Source organism: Corythoichthys intestinalis, chromosome 13, assembly GCF_030265065.1.
Source record: "Corythoichthys intestinalis isolate RoL2023-P3 chromosome 13, ASM3026506v1, whole genome shotgun sequence".
Classification (NCBI taxonomy): Eukaryota; Metazoa; Chordata; class Actinopteri; order Syngnathiformes; family Syngnathidae; genus Corythoichthys; species Corythoichthys intestinalis.
In genome coordinates, this window is record NC_080407.1 from 24,913,318 (window position 1) to 24,929,116 (window position 15,799).

The following is a 15,799-nucleotide window of genomic DNA, read 5'->3' on the forward strand; positions in this document are numbered from 1 at the left end:
AGAAAAAAAAATGCTTTCAATCTGTTAAATTTCGCGTTTCTCAAAACTTGTAAACCACAGAATTTAGTTTGTTGAACTCATCTGAGTCGACGTTTATTTATTCATTGGCATGACTACATCAAAACACCAAAAACTATATCTGTACTGCGCGGTCCTCAAAATACAAGACTTCCTATTTACAATGTACATAAGACACCGCATCTAAGGCAGAATACGCACATTTTTACATTAGTCGGAGTTTTTAAAAGTCCTCGGTTCTAGTGACCAAATTGTACGTCTGTGTGTGGATGGTAAGCCAAACTGTAGAAGTTATTTTTGTAAAAAAGCCCGCCACGTGTATCGGTGGCCTCGTTCTTTTGTGATGACGAATTAAAAATGGCTGAATCGCTCAGAAATGTGACACAAATATATCTCCATAAAAGGAGAGTAAAAAGGCATAGATACTAGAGCTGAAACTGGAGTTTAAAAACTGATCAGAGTAATTTTATTCACCTTGAGGAATAGTTTAATTTTGCCAGCTGTAAGCATCACGTTTTGCCTGGACTATTATTAATGGGACAACGCGCTGACGTCACGTGCGAGGAGAAAGTAGCATCTTGTACATAGTTTTGTGCAATAGGATGTTATTGTCTGGGGAGGTGCTCGTGTTTTTAATTCTGATTACAGGTTTGATGTCAAACGGGTGGAGCAGCCATAGGTGCTGGCAGCGTCAATCAACAATCTTTAAAAGCTAGAGGACGCTGCCACCTTGTTGCCTGATAAGCTTGTTTGGTTCCACGGTCAGTTGTTTTTTGCATTTGTTCGATAATTATCTGTGATCATCGGCTCATGACTTGTTTTTGCTCTCATTCCAGGACCTGTTTTATGAGCGGCCCTTGGATTCAGCGCCTGCATCCTTCCGAGCTTCCTCTTCTCACGTTTGCTATCTTGGCTTAGCTGCGTTGAGCAGCGCATTTTACGCCAGTCTTGTTCTGTTGTGTGGTCGCTAATAAGTATTATTCATCGCAACCAGAGTTTGTCTGCTCGAATATTAACTCTTACAATGTGGTAACAGAGTTATTAAGTGGATTATTTTTTGGGAGAAGTAATTTGTTATTGTGAGCAATTAATTTTACAAATAAAGGTTATTGAGACTGATTATGAGATAACAATTTTAATAAACATTCCTAATGGGTTTATGTTGATATCTTTTAGATTGTTGAGCAACAGCAGACAAGCGGCATCTGGACACCCAGCTTTCTGTGGAGCTGATTATGTTGAGAGACAAACGCAGCACGATGAATCGTAAGTTATAGTGGAAATGTTATGAATTGTACTGGTCTAAGGAAACATGTTGGTGCTAATTTATTGTATTGTTGTTGTTGTTGTTTTTTTTTTTTATAGGTCGGGGTACTGGGTACCGTCATCGTGTATGCCAATGGCCAGTTTCGCAGCTGACAGGAAAATGTCACAAAATGGTCATTCCACCCAAGTCTTCTGATAAGAAGGTAGCTTTTTTTTTTTTTTTTTTTTTCTGATACAATATTTTATGAATATAAATACTGTTAATGCAGTCATGGTAGACAGATGATATAAGTAAAGATCGGTAAAAGCAAAAATGTACTAATGTGATCTAATTTTCTGACTTGTTGCAGTTTGCTCTTCTTGTGGGAGATTCCCATCTACGAGCCATAGCTGATGGTTTTGTGAAGATGCCAGAGGGAGATCTGTACTTTGGCATTATGTCTACTCCGGGTGCTACTGCGATGGAAGAGAAGATGGAGCTTGCTAACGTGAAGTTGCCCCAAGTGCCTGATGTGGTGTGTGTCCTTGCTCCCAGCAACGATCTGACACAGACCAAGAGTCATGAAAGAGCTGGTGTTGGATTCAGGAAACTGTTGGCTGTTGCGCTTAGTCAGTGCTCCAATGTAAGTGTGTAGTTACACTACATTATGATGACATGACCTGTTTTGTTGCAGTAACATTTGTGTATTATGTCACAGATGAATTCTGTCTAATGACATTTTTTTTTTTTGGGGAATAGGTTGTAGTTGTGGATTTTCCTCCACGTTACAACATGGAGATGTATCCTCAGGAGATGCTGCGTCAGGAGTACAGACGTGTTGCTGCTGAAGTGGGAGTAAAGTATCTGTCTGCAGTGGAGCATTTCTCCTTGGATAAATCTGAACTGTGGGCCCAAGATGGTGTAAGTTGTTAGATCAATGTCATAGTCAGCTGTCTGATCTGTTTAAAGTTTACTTGTAGGGCTGTAACGATACAAAAATTCATGACACGATTCGTATTATTTTTGAGCCATGATTGGATACACAAAACGATTTTGTTTAAATGTGAAAAATATTTTCCAGTACTTAAATTACATTAACACTAACAATTTATGGAAGGAGTCACCTAAAATGTAACACTAATGCGCAAAAATGATACAATTCTATACCCCACCCCCAAAATATAATAACAATAATAATAATGCTCTTTGGGGGGGATGATTCTTTGAGCCAAAAAATTAGGCGGGTGGAAAAAAAAGTAAGATTTTGACAGGTTTAGACATTTAAACTTGTGTTGCTGATTTAAAAGTACAAGTAAAAGTTTTTTCTCTTTATGAAAAAATAATGAACAAATGGACTTTTGACAGTAATACAAAATCTAAATGAATTAGTGATTGTATAAAATAGATGTAACAAAGTAAATATTTAGTTCAATTAATAAGACTGGTATGTTTGATGTTTGAAATGATTATATGAATTAAATATGTCTGATATTTACAGGTTCATTTGTCTGACACTGATGGAATGCCTATCCTCGTTCAACTGCTGTGGAAGGCGTCATATACGGTGAGTTTGATAGATCTGCATCATGAGACTTAATAGAAGTGTTTTTTGGGGGGCGTTGCAAGTTCTCAAGATAGCTACTATCTGTAGCTATTTAAGTATTGGAAGTGTATGTGGTTGTATGTTAATTGGTAACTTGTACATGGTGTCTATTTTGTTGCTTTTTTTTACTATCAGGCAACACGTGACGTGGTTCAAGTCCCTCGGCCTGTGACTGTTCCTGTTAGATCAGCATTGAAGTGTGTTCCTGCTACAGTAGCACCTGAAAAAAGTTCTGCCATTGTGAGGGGAGTTGAGGTTACACCACCTCCTGCAGTGAACCTTGATGAGTGGACAGTGGTTGGCTCAAAGGTAAAAAATAAATAAATGAATCTAATGATCATTAATAATTGAAAGAAGGGACATGTAGTAAAAATACAGCACATATATATCACATTCATGAAATGTTTATATTTAAATGTGATACTAACAATTTTCACCTTTACCACAGCGGCGCGCAATGGGATCAAGTTCATCTCATGTACCTCCCAAGAGAGAAAGTCTTCACCAGCAGGTATTCAATGTTTGTTTTCCATAAATGTACATTTGCTGTTATTTAAGAAAGCCTTCACCAGCATGTATTCAGTGTTTGTTTTCCATAAATGTAAATTTGCTGTTATTTAAGAAAAACTGTAATGTGTTTTGTATCTGTATTTAGCCTGTGGTGAGAGACTGCTTCATCCCACTAAACCCTGTCCGGTTCAGCCATGCCCTACTTGAGGAGATGGACAAACTTACTCCATCAGCTCTACAGCAACCAGATGTGACGGCTGTTCCAAGACGCAACCCGGTAATGTTATAGACTTGATTTAAGATAACAAATTGTGATGTTTTAAAATTAAGTGGTAATATAATAAATTTTAAAATTTTCCGAAAAGTAATGGATGTATTTATTTCCATTTAGTTGCTGTGTAAGAAGCAGAGGTCCATGGTGGCTGAGGTCAAGCGGAGACCCAATCAACGACAGGTTAGTAATATACACTGGAGTACCAACAGAGATAAGGGGTTGTACAGTGCATCACAAAAGTGAGTACACCCCCTCGCATTTCTGCAGATATAGTTCAATATCTTTTCATGGGACAACACTGACAAAATGACAGTTTGTCACGATGAATAGTATGTGTATTAATTAGAGCTGTCCCGACTAGTCGACGTCATCGATGACGTTAATCAGTCGACGAGCACAACATCCCGTCGACGGTTAATGAAGGGTTAAAAAAATATATGCGTGGAAAGTTAGAATGTCGGATGCTCTGTTTGCAAGTGGGGAAAGCGGCACAAAGCCAAAAAAAGCGCACCAGAGTGTCCAAAACATTGACTTATTTCAAAGAAACAAAGGAGAGTACACTCTTCTGTCCTGTCTCTTCAATGCCAAGCTTGGCTGCACGTCGGCTGTGAATAAACACCTCAAGCGCCTTCACCCAGTTTGTAATTTTTTTTTTTTTTTTGTACACCAGAGGGTGCTGTCGCCTTACTAAATAATAATGTTTCATTGACAATGGGCCTATAAGTGCTATGAGTATTGTTCTTAATGCTAATTGAAAGGTTTATTTCATGTTATGGTTTATTTTATGGTATAGAAAATTATATAAGGTTAAAAGGTCATAAATATATACAGTGATTGTACTCAAGGGAGAGATTGTCAATGATAAGGTAATAAATTAAGGTAAAGGCAATTCATATAGGCAATTCATTGATATATAAATAAGGTTTAAAAGGAAAAGGTGAAAAGTTTTTGTTAATTTCTAATTGTGTTGCTTTATTTGTGTGCACCGTAGTTCTTACGGTGTGTTTACATCAAGGATGGAATAAAAGTTGTAAACCATCAGTTTAAGAGACCATCTTTTCAATCGGGATGCTACACCAGTTAATTCTATCAGCATTTGAACTCATTGTTTATTTGTGATTTATTATTGTTATTTACGTGTTTATTTGTACTTTAATAAATAATTTGAGTGTTCCAATATGTTTTGTGTGAATTGATAAGCGTCAACAAAAATTTCATTGCTAAATTAGTTTAAAAAAAAATAAATAAATTAATTAATTATTAGATTAGTCGACTAATCGTAAAAATAGTCTGCTGACTAATCGGGAGAAAATTAGTCGTTTGGGACAGCCCTAGTATTAATATCTAAACCCCTGGTAACAAAAGTGAGTACACCTTTTTGAAAAAACACAAAGACAGCGGTCATCCACGTCGCCACACAGGACGAGAGCTCTCGTCCTGTGTGGCGACGTGGATGACCGCTGTCTTTGTGCTTTGCCCATACGCTTTGGATGGCTTGTTTTTTCCTGTCCGGTCCATGGAAGACTTTGCTAGACTCTTCAAGCCTATCCGGTCTGGTCAGGGCAACCTAGCGGTGTTAACAAATGACCTGTACAACACAAAGGACGCAAAACTCTTCTATTCATCAGACGCACTCATTGACGCCGTAGTCACTTTGACATCATCGCAACGCAGAAGCATAACTCAAGCTTTATCCAACAACTATGCCTGTCGCTATAACAAATTTCAGTAATCAATATATTGTCTCCTAAATTACTGCAATATGCAATGTTATTGCCGTTTTTGTAACTTATTCAAACATGAATATTGGGACAATACATCCTAATCACTTATTGAAATGTAGAAAAATTGTTCTTGGATAAAACACGAGCTTAAAATTTATAAATATTAAATAAAAACACTGCATAATGATTCATTTTAGAGTTGGTTATGTGCAGAATATGAAATGGGTGAGAAACCCACTGTCATTTTTGTTGTTCGCCACTTGGAGCCCATTAAGTGTTAATTTAATCCAAAATGACTGTCATCTTGTACTGCAAAGTGCTCATGCAACAAATTTGAAGCAAAGTTATTAAACATATCATGGCCAATAAAATTTTTCATAATGGGTGTCATTTTTAAATTTATTCTTAGTGTAGAACCTGAAGTATATACGATTGCCTCCAGAAATCTGAACATAAAACGCTTTTATTTTGAAATGTTCACATGAACTATGTTACCAAAGACACTAACCGTAAACTTTACCGTCAGTAAAAAGAAAGCACCTCTCTGTCGTCATGCATGTTGTATCAATAAGTTTTTTTTTTTTTTTGTTCGCATCGGTTGCAAATTCTTTAATCCAGTGCCAGTGAGTCTTCATGTTTAATGTGTCACCTTTTAACTGCAATTTTGCATTGTGGAGTCATGTTTTGTAGCAGTATAAAGTGGTTAGTACATAGTCTTTTTTTCCATTAGCCTCAATGTAGCAATGCTAATGTTTTACAATGTTTAATATAGAAGTGTTTCCTTGTTTTGTATGTCTGAACTTTAATTCCACTGTGTGTTGATGGCCAATAAACATTTGTGAAATCTGGACTCTCATTTGTAATCAACATGCACATGTGCCGAGTGCATGCAGCACACGCAAGCACATATACACGTGGCGATAAATCGCAGCTGGGAAAATGATTGCCATCATTTTTATTTCTTGTGCGATATTTTGTCTTATTGCATATCGCGACAGGTCAACCACAAATTAAGAGATTATTTTATATCATGTATTTTTTTCTTTTACAGAGGGGCGCATCCAGTGCTGTTGTGAAGTCACCTGGAATGAGTAGTGTGAAGGTGCAGTTTGTTGACAATGATCGCTCGCAAGGAGGCAACAAAGGTAAGTGTGTTGAGGAACATCGCTTGCAAGGAGGCAACAAAGGTAAGACTAAGTCTCTTTCTGTTAGGGTTCGTGATATTAAGAGGTCAGTTCGTGGGAGTTTCCACCAAGGAGACGCTCGGTTTGAATTTAGAGGTGTTCAGTGTATGGCTATTAGTCTAGTAGCTGTCGCTAAACATACCACCCACAGTGTGTTTTCATGGCAGTCAGCTGACCTTGATCGGGTTGTAACATTGGGTGATGAGTTGTATTCTTCTCTGAGAAAGAATAATAAGATCAGTGGAGGATCTGAGCTTCTTTGTGTTCCAGATTTACCCAAGCAGCAAGTTATTGATGGCGAGAGTTTTGACTTTGAATATGGTGATTTTGTAACTGGTGATGTAAATGTGGTTAGTGGAGACCTTGTTGTGGCAGGAGTGTTGACTCCTTTAAAGGATGGTTTGGCACAGATTTGTGGAAAGTATGACACTTGCTTTCTGACATTGAATTGCAATACTTGTGCAATAATTAAGGAGAATGGAATGTACGCTGTGGTAGATTCTCATTCTCGTAATACAAATGGGATGGTTGATGTAAATGGATTCAGTGTTGTTGTGGTGTACTGGTGCCTTGATCTTGTGTTTGACCATTTTGTCAAGTTAGCAAATATGATGAACCTAACACAGAACTTTTTTGAGATTGCAGGTGTACGCGTTATTCCCACTGCTCCCGCCGTCAACTCCACATTGCTCTTTGGCTCTACTGTTACACAGACTGAGCAAGTAATATTTCCCAGCAATGATCTTCCAGATGTTTTTATCAGTAATGTAACAGAAAAAGAACTACAATTTGTCCCTCTAAGGGAAAATGTAGCACAAGTGCTGTGTACACGGTTAAATATTGAATTACAAAAGGTTGATTCAAAATCTACCCAAGTTGGCCATTTAGGTAAACCTTGTAAAAATGAGAAAGTAGTTGGTGATGGGAATTGTTTCTTCAGAGCAGTCAGTCAGGCCGTCAGCGGTACGCAAAACTATCATAGAAAGATTAGACTTGCAGTAGTGAAGCAGATAGAAAAAAATGCAATCTTGTATCAGGGTCTTCTGAGAAGTGAGTATTCCTCTGTGGCTGAATACTTGAGCAATTCAAAAATGGGTTATGTTGGTAGTTGGGCTACAGAAATTGAGATTCAAGCAGCTGCCGATTATTTAGAAATGAGTATATTTACATATCATCAGGATCGCTGGATTGAATATACTTGTAGTGCAATGCAGTTTTCCAATCAGGCACTGTATTTAGAAAATGTAAATGCCAACCATTATGAAAATGTAGTATGCGTTCATCTGCCACAAAGTCACAAATGTTATGGCTATTGTGAAGTATACACAACTCCATCAGTCTACAATATCAGACGACAGACTAAAAAAGACAGCAATGTGATTGATTCAAATCGTGTGACTTCAAATGTAAGTAGTATAGTAGATGCTGATGTGGACACACAAGTGCAAAGACCTGGTATTTGTGTCTCTAATTATTTGAAAAACAAGTATAACAGGCATAAAAGAATTAAATATCAGGAAGATTCATCCTATAGGAATGTACGTAGTAAATTGAATAAAATGGCCTATATTTCACAGCAAGACGGTGTACAAAGCAAGAATAAGAAGAAATACCATGAAGATAGAATTTATCAAGAAAAACAAAAAAAAAGAGGTATCCAAAAATATAAGGACGATGCTTTGTTTAAACAACATTTAAAAGCACGCGGTATCCAAAAATATAAGGACGATGCTTTGTATAAAGAACATTTAAAATCACGCGGTATCCAAAAATATAAGAACGATGCTTTGTATAAAGAACATTTAAAATCACGTGGTATCCAAAAATATAAGAACGATGCTTTGTATAAAGAACATTTAAAATCACGTGGTATCCAAAAATATAAGAACGATGCTTTGTATAAAGAACATTTAAAATCACGTGGTATCCAAAAATATAAGGACGATGCTTTGTATAAAGAACATTTAAAATCACGTAGTATCCAAAAATATAAGGACGATGCTTTGTTTAAACAATATTTAAAAGCACGCGGTATCCAAAAATATAAGGACGATGCTTTGTATAAACAACATTTAAAAGCACGTGGTATCCAAAAATATAAGGACAATGCTTTGTATAAACAAAATTTAAAAGCACGCGGTATCCAAAAATATAAGGACAATGCTTTGTATAAACAGAATATTAGGGCTTACAGCAAAGCTAAGTACAGTGCCAATTTGGAGCATCGCAACCGTGTTAGAAAATCAAACAGGTTGAAAAAGCAAGAAATTAAAGAAAAGTCTGAACAGTTTGATTTTGTCATGAAACAATTTCTTGATAAAGTCAAGCACGGTCCAGATTTTGTTTGCTGTGTTTGTCATAGGTTGTTGTTTAAAAATCAAGTTTTAGGGTGCAAAATAGATGATTACAAAACCAAAGCTATAGCTTCAGTAGCATTAAAGTGCATCACTGAGGACTATTTACACCAATGTAGTGGAAAGTGTGATTTGCCCTGTCAGTATACAGATACAGCCAGAGGTCAACTTTGGATTTGTTATTGTTGTCATTGTAAAATTAATAAAGGTGAGGTTCCCCCTGAGAGTAGAATTAATAATCTTGAACTTGAGCCTATTCCAGCAGAATTGGCTTGTTTAAATAGTTTAGAACAGCATTTGATTGCTTTACATATTCCATTCATGAAGATGTTAGCATTGCCTAAAGGTGGGCAAAATGGAGTTCATGGTCCTGTTACTTGTGTTCCTGCTAACATCGTGCAGACTGATAATTTACTTCCTCGTAATGAAATGGATGGTTCTTTAATTGGAGTTAAATTGAAACGTAAACTAACATATAAAGGACATTATGAATATCAATTTGTTGATAGTGTGCGAATTAGGCAGGCATTGCAATATCTTAAACTAAATAATAAGCATTACAAAGATATAGAATTTAATAATGCATGGCTGAATACCTTTTGTAAGGGAACTGAAGTGGAAACTACAGGGAATGAAAATGATGGCCATGTAAAAAGTCTAGAAGCATCTCCAGATTTGGCTGAAGATGAACTGCTGCATGACAGGCAACAACACTGTATGTTTCAAGACACATGTCTTATGCCAGTGGACATTGGTCAGGAAGTGTTGGACCAGTATGTTGATAATGTATTAAATGTAGCTCCAGCTGAGGGAAACAATCCAGTCAAATTGCTTTCAGATATGACTAATGAAGCAAAGTGCTTTCCAGTATTGTTTCCTCAAGGAATTAACACATTTCATGAACGAAGGCAGCACAAATTAACATTGGCACGTTATTTTAACAACAGAATTTTACATGCTGATGGTAGATTTGCCCGTAATGTAGAATACATATTTTATGCTCAGTACATGTCAGAGTTACAACAAGTTATTTCAAATGTGTCAATAGCATTAAGAAAAGGGAAGGGTAGGCAATGTTTCCAACAAGTCGATGTTAACATTTTAAATGATGATGCATTTTTTAAAAATCTGTTGGAGTTTGACAATGGGTATCGTTTTCTTAAACCTATTAGAGGGACTCCAGCATTCTGGCAGGCAGCACAGAGTGATTTGTTGGCTTGTGTTCGACAGCTCGGCGTTCCTACTTGGTTTTGTTCATTTTCCTCTGCTGATATGCGTTGGAAAAATCTTCTGTGTAGCATTTTAATGCAGGAAGGTCGAACAGAAACATTGGAACAGTTAGAATGGGCTGACAGGTGTGAACTTTTGCGTCACAATCCTGTCACAGCCGCAAGAATGTTTGATTTTCGTTGGCATTGTTTCTTAAGGGAGGTTCTCATGTCTCCTGCAGAACCTATTGGTAAAATTAAAGACTACTTTTACCGCATTGAATTTCAACAGCGTGGTTCTCCTCATGTTCATTGTTTGTTCTGGATAGAAAATGCCCCAGTGATTAATAAAAACAGTGATGAAGAGGTTGTTGCATTTATTGACAAGTATGTCACTTGTGAGCTGCCAACACAAGACAAAGAGTTACTTGACATTGTGACAAATGTACAGCAACATTCAAAACGACATTCAAAAACTTGTCAAAAGAAAAACAAAGTTTGTCGTTTTAATTTTCCCAGACCACCATCATGCAGAACATTTATATGCCATGAGAAAAGTGTAGAAAATCTGGAGACGTGCATGTGTCATGCTGAAAACGCAGATGACAAGACTCCCTGTGATTGTAAAAAAGACAAAGTTTCCAAAGAGCAAGCAGCAACAATCCTGGCTTCAGTCAAAAAAGCTCTTTCTGATGAAACCAAAATCTTTGAGAGTCTGGAGCATTTGTTTCAGAGTGTAAATGTCAGTCAGGAAGTTTTTGAAGAGGCCTATAAATCCTGTGCTCGAGGCACACAAATAGTAATGAAAAGAGAGATTAATGAAGTTTGGATCAATCAGTACAGTAAGCCACTTTTAAAGTGCTGGAATGCTAACATGGACATCCAGTTTGTTGCAGATGCATATGCATGCGTGGTGTACATTATTTCTTATATCTCAAAAGCAGAGAGAGAAATAGGACTGTTGTTGGGGAATGCACAAAGAGAAGCAGCTGGAGGAAATGTGAGTGCAAAAGAAGCCTTAAAGAACCTTGGCAGTGTTTACCTGCACAACAGAGATGTGTGCGCTCAGGAGGCTGTATACAGGTTGACACCAAATTTACATCTCAAGGAATGTTCAAGGAAGGTTGTCTTTGTTCCAACAGGTGACAATGTGGTCAAAATGAGTCTGCCTTTAAGTGTATTAAAGCAAAAGGCACTATCACATGATCTTACCGCTGAAAACATTTGGATGATGAGTTTGGTTGACCGTTACAAGAATAGGCCAGACAATGCTGTGTTTACTGACATGTGCCTGGCAACTTTTGCTTCTGAATATCGTATTCTGAGCAAAAACGAGAAATCGCAACTACAGATTAGATTGAAAAATGATTGTGGATTTGTCACGAAAAGAATTAGAACACAGCCTGCTGTTGTTCGGTACATGCGCTTTTCAAAGACAAAAAATCCAGAATTATTTTATCGTAGTATCATGCAGTTGTTCCTTCCCTATCGTGCAGATGCGCAACTTAAACCTCCCAAATGTGAAACTTTTGAACAGTTTTACAATAATGGCCAAGTAAAGTTTTTCGATGGGTCCAGACATCCGGTCAAGTTTGTTGTTGACACCAATAGAAGCAAATTTGAACTTGAAGCAGATCAGCTGGATGACTTTCAAAAGTCAGTTGAAAGCAATGGTGAACTGGAAGATGCCTGGTGTGAGTTGTGTCCTGAGCAGGAATTAGAGCGTTTAGAGACTCTGCAATTGAGGACCCAACAAGAACAGCCAGATGTGGAACTTTTAGAATGTATTCCTGAATTAGCAGTCAATTGCCCACAAATTTCCCATTTAGAAAAGAGAAACATCTTGTCGAGAAAAGATGGTTTGGCATTGATTCGGTCTTTGAATGATACACAACGTTGTATTTTTTATAATATTCGACAGTGGTGCATTCAAAAAGTAATAGGGGAAAAACCAGCACCACTACATGTATTCATTACGGGTGGTGCTGGTACTGGAAAAAGCCATTTAATCAAGGCCATCCAGTATGAGGCAACAAGATTGTTGTCTACTGTGTGTAGTCAACCTGATAGCATGTGTGTTTTATTAACAGCTCCCACAGGTATTGCTGCTTTTAATCTTCAGGCATCAACAATTCATGCCACCTTTAGCATAGGAAAGGATGTACGCTTACCGTATACTCCTTTGGGTGAAGAGAAGTTAAATTCTCTACGCGCCAAATACAATGATCTGAAGATCCTAATCATTGATGAGATCTCCATGGTAGATCACAGGTTGTTAACGTACATCCATGGGAGACTGAGACAAATTAAACAAACTGGTGATTTTTCACCATTTGGAAATGTCAGTGTCCTTGCTGTAGGGGACTTTTACCAGCTGCCTCCCGTTAAAGGGAAACCCCTGTATGTTACTGACCCAGGTGTTGACCTATGGTCCTCTTTATTTAAGGTTGTGGAACTGAACACTGTTGTTCGGCAGCAAGATCAGTTGTTTGCAAAGTTATTGAACAGAATCAGAACTCGGTCCAAAGAAACTCCAATGCTACTCAGTGATATTGAGACACTTAAGCACTGTGAAAGTGGTGAAGTCAGCTCAGCATTGCATATCTTCCCGACAAATAAACAAGTAAATCAACACAATCTTCAGGAGTTATTCAGGACTTGCCCTGAATATGTTAAAGTAGAAGCTCAAGATTTTGTTCACAACAAGAAAACGGGAAATCTCGAGTTGATTAGTGGACATCATGCGAAGGCATATAACACATGTTTGGAGGAAACTCTACTATTGGGAATAAATGCACGTGTTATGTTGTGCAAGAATGTGGATGTTGTGGATGGTCTAGTAAATGGGGTGTGTGGCACTGTGACGCATATCATAACCTCAGACAACAGCTTTCCTCAAAGGGTGTATGTCAAGTTTGATAAAGATCAGGTTGGTTCACAGAGGAGGAAACAATCAGCTACTGCTTCTGTTGATCTGATGGCCTCTACATACATAGAGCCAGAAGAGGAAAAGGTCACTAGTAAAGGTGGATTACGTCGACAATTTCCACTTAAACTGGCTTGGGCTTGTACAGTACATAAAGTACAGGGCCTAACAGTAGACAGTGCTGTGGTGTCTTTGAATAAAATATTTTCAGCAGGACAAGCATATGTGGCGTTAAGCCGCGTGAGAAGCTTGTCTGGATTAATTATTCAAGACTTTGCAGAGGAACACATTTATTGTAAAAACAACATTAAGGAGGCAATTCAGAGAATGCCTCCTTTTTTTGTTGAATCCGCACCAAGTCAACCACATACCTTCTCTGTGTTTTTGATGAATGTGCAAGGACTGATTGAGCATGCGCCAGATTTAGCTATATGCACAGAGCACTTACAGCCTAACTGTATTGCGGTAACAGAAACATGGCTACCAAACCTTCCAGCATCTGAGATCATAAAGGTTGATGGCTATCGTTTTCACAGCTGTCCACGAACTTTATCATATTCTGGCAATAATCCTCTGTTTATAAATTTGCAATCCCAACAACATGGAGGTGTTGGCGTATTTAGTGCAAATGATGTCACCTTTGACATAATTCAGGTACCACATTTCAATTTGGAGTGTGCAGTCAGCAAATATGGTCATCACGATATATTAGTTGCTGTCATTTATCGACCTCCATCTTATCACATGTCTTTGTTTAAAGAGCACCTCAGCAGGTTATTTGATTTGTTAGAGCCACTAAGTAACACCATTGCTGTCATGGGTGATTTTAATGAAGACATTCTAAAGTCCTCCAGCGTCTGTAAATTTGCTGAAGATAGGGGGTACGTTCAACTAGTCACACAGCCCACAACAGAAAGAGGCACATTGATTGACCATGTGTATGTAAAAACAACACAGTATGAGGTTGAGACTTCAGTTGTGCCTACCTACTTTAGTGACCATGAGGGCATTGTTTGCCATTTTAGGGACAAAAATAAGTGAAGTAATGAAATATTTATATGTAAATTGTTATTTATATAAGTGTAAAATGAAGTATATGAAAAACGGCGGGTTCTTTTTCCCTACATGACAACAGCAATGATCAATATGCTGTTGTATTGTAGGTTTTGCTATCCCTTCAGTGTTATGTCAAAAAAGCAAAAGACACTGGTAATGGTACTCCTGGTTTACTGGGATGGGGTTCAATTCCCTGCAGTGTCCTGCTGACTATGTCATTTTCCTGGAGGTAAAATTACCAAATATACAAATACTAATAAATAACTAATTAAAATGCAAAAATATTTTAAAAAACAAGCTTTTTTTCCCCCTACTTATAACAACATTGTTGATCAATATGCTATTGTATTGCAGGTTTTCTCTTCAGTGTAATGTAAAAAAAAAAACAACCAATAAAATATGTACATGCTAAATTTCTATGTTCAATATGTTGTACTTGGTCTGACGATGCACTGGTGGCTCTGCAGTACACTGACAACGCATTCAGCGTTAGGCCCACCTCTCGCAAGTTCACTACTGGAATAGGCTCAAGTCTGACTTGCGTCTCTGTGTCAAATTAAGTTGTATTGGAGATAAATATGTGGTATTAACACAATAAAAAAGGATGTAATGCAAAAAAATACAAGAAATTGTATAAATTTACAGTTTGATGTTGGAAAAATGTTACCTCTCCTGCATTTGCATTTTAAAAATGTTTTGCATTAAAATTGCAAATGTTTGTCTCTCCTGCAGAAAAAGTAGCAGAGCTTGAAGCAACAGAAGTCTCCAGTCCATCCCTGCCAGATATTCAGAAATGATACTTCCAACCATCTGTGATCTTTGTTCCAGTCCAATTTTTCACAGTACTACTGCTCTGTTTCCTACAGTTTTTAGTGCAGGTTGAAGTTATCTTCTCACTCCTCCCTTTCATTGTTCTTGTTCAGCTATTTTTAGTTTTCTCTCGCATTCTAGGTTTAGTTTATGGAATAATTTAAATTGTCATTTTTGACTGTGTGCTTTAAATGTATTGTTTTCACCATACTTCTGCCCATTCAGGTCTATGTAACCTTCTGAGATTTTGTTTGTTTCATATATTAAAAAAATATTTACCTGTTCTCTACTCCCCTTATTTTGTGGTCGCCTATCTTTGTGTCTCCACCAAGTGTGAAACATTCACATGAAATGATGTACTGTGAACATGAATATATTATGTACTTGATATTTACAGATGGCTTAGCTGTGAATATAGTTAAAATGATACTGTGCAATTTTGCACAAGGGATCAACTCCCAAAATTTAATTGCTCTACGTTAAACGTAATTGGAGAGGCATTTTTGAAAAATTCAAAGGGGCACTGTTAAACCATTTGTTACAATTCTTCACAAGATTGCAAAATTATTGAAATTTACGCCAAGCCACATAGATGTTCAAATATTGGTTTTCAAGCATGTTAAGGACTCAAATTCTGCAGCCACTAGTTGGCGTTGCAGACTCCCACCAAGTACGGGAAGTTTGGCGCACCTATCTTGCATATCTGCTAAGTTATGGCTGTTTAAAATGTGTGGCGAGACAAAATGGCTTTTCCTGTTCCCAATATGGGGCACCATGGCTAATGGGTAATATTTCAATGCATTTGTGTTCAAGCCGAGGTATCGCTCATGCATGCCATATATGAAATGGATTGCATGTTCTATCAGGAAATTATTGGTCATTAACT

General features: G+C 37.5%; 1 protein-coding gene across 2 annotated transcripts; it reads left to right on the plus strand.

Moving 5' to 3' along the window:
• Window positions 1-923: 923 nt before the first annotated feature.
• LOC130928523 (uncharacterized) lies at window positions 924-14,886 on the plus strand. Of its 2 annotated transcripts, XM_057855203.1 has the most exons (11): window positions 924-1,284; window positions 1,384-1,487; window positions 1,635-1,907; window positions 2,024-2,185; window positions 2,763-2,828; window positions 3,003-3,176; window positions 3,316-3,378; window positions 3,523-3,654; window positions 3,769-3,831; window positions 6,427-7,281; window positions 14,836-14,886. In XM_057855203.1, exons 1-11 carry the CDS (start codon window positions 1,254-1,256, stop codon window positions 14,842-14,844), a joined length of 1,932 nt encoding a protein of 643 aa, XP_057711186.1. In that variant the 5' UTR covers window positions 924-1,253; the 3' UTR covers window positions 14,845-14,886. The 2 variants fall into 2 exon arrangements, with proteins under 2 accessions (XP_057711186.1, XP_057711185.1); XM_057855202.1 differs by lacking the exon at window positions 14,836-14,886 and having other exon boundaries at window positions 6,427-14,217.
• The last annotated feature ends 913 nt before the right edge of the window (window positions 14,887-15,799 follow it).

Coding starts and splice junctions, on each gene's coding strand:
- LOC130928523 (XM_057855202.1), top strand. CDS start 1,254: ATGTTGAGAGACAAACGCAGCACGATGAATC. Junction 1,285..1,383: donor CAAACGCAGCACGATGAATC/GTAAGTTATAGT, acceptor TTTTTTTTATAG/GTCGGGGTACTGGGTACCGT. Junction 3,177..3,315: donor GGACAGTGGTTGGCTCAAAG/GTAAAAAATAAA, acceptor CCTTTACCACAG/CGGCGCGCAATGGGATCAAG.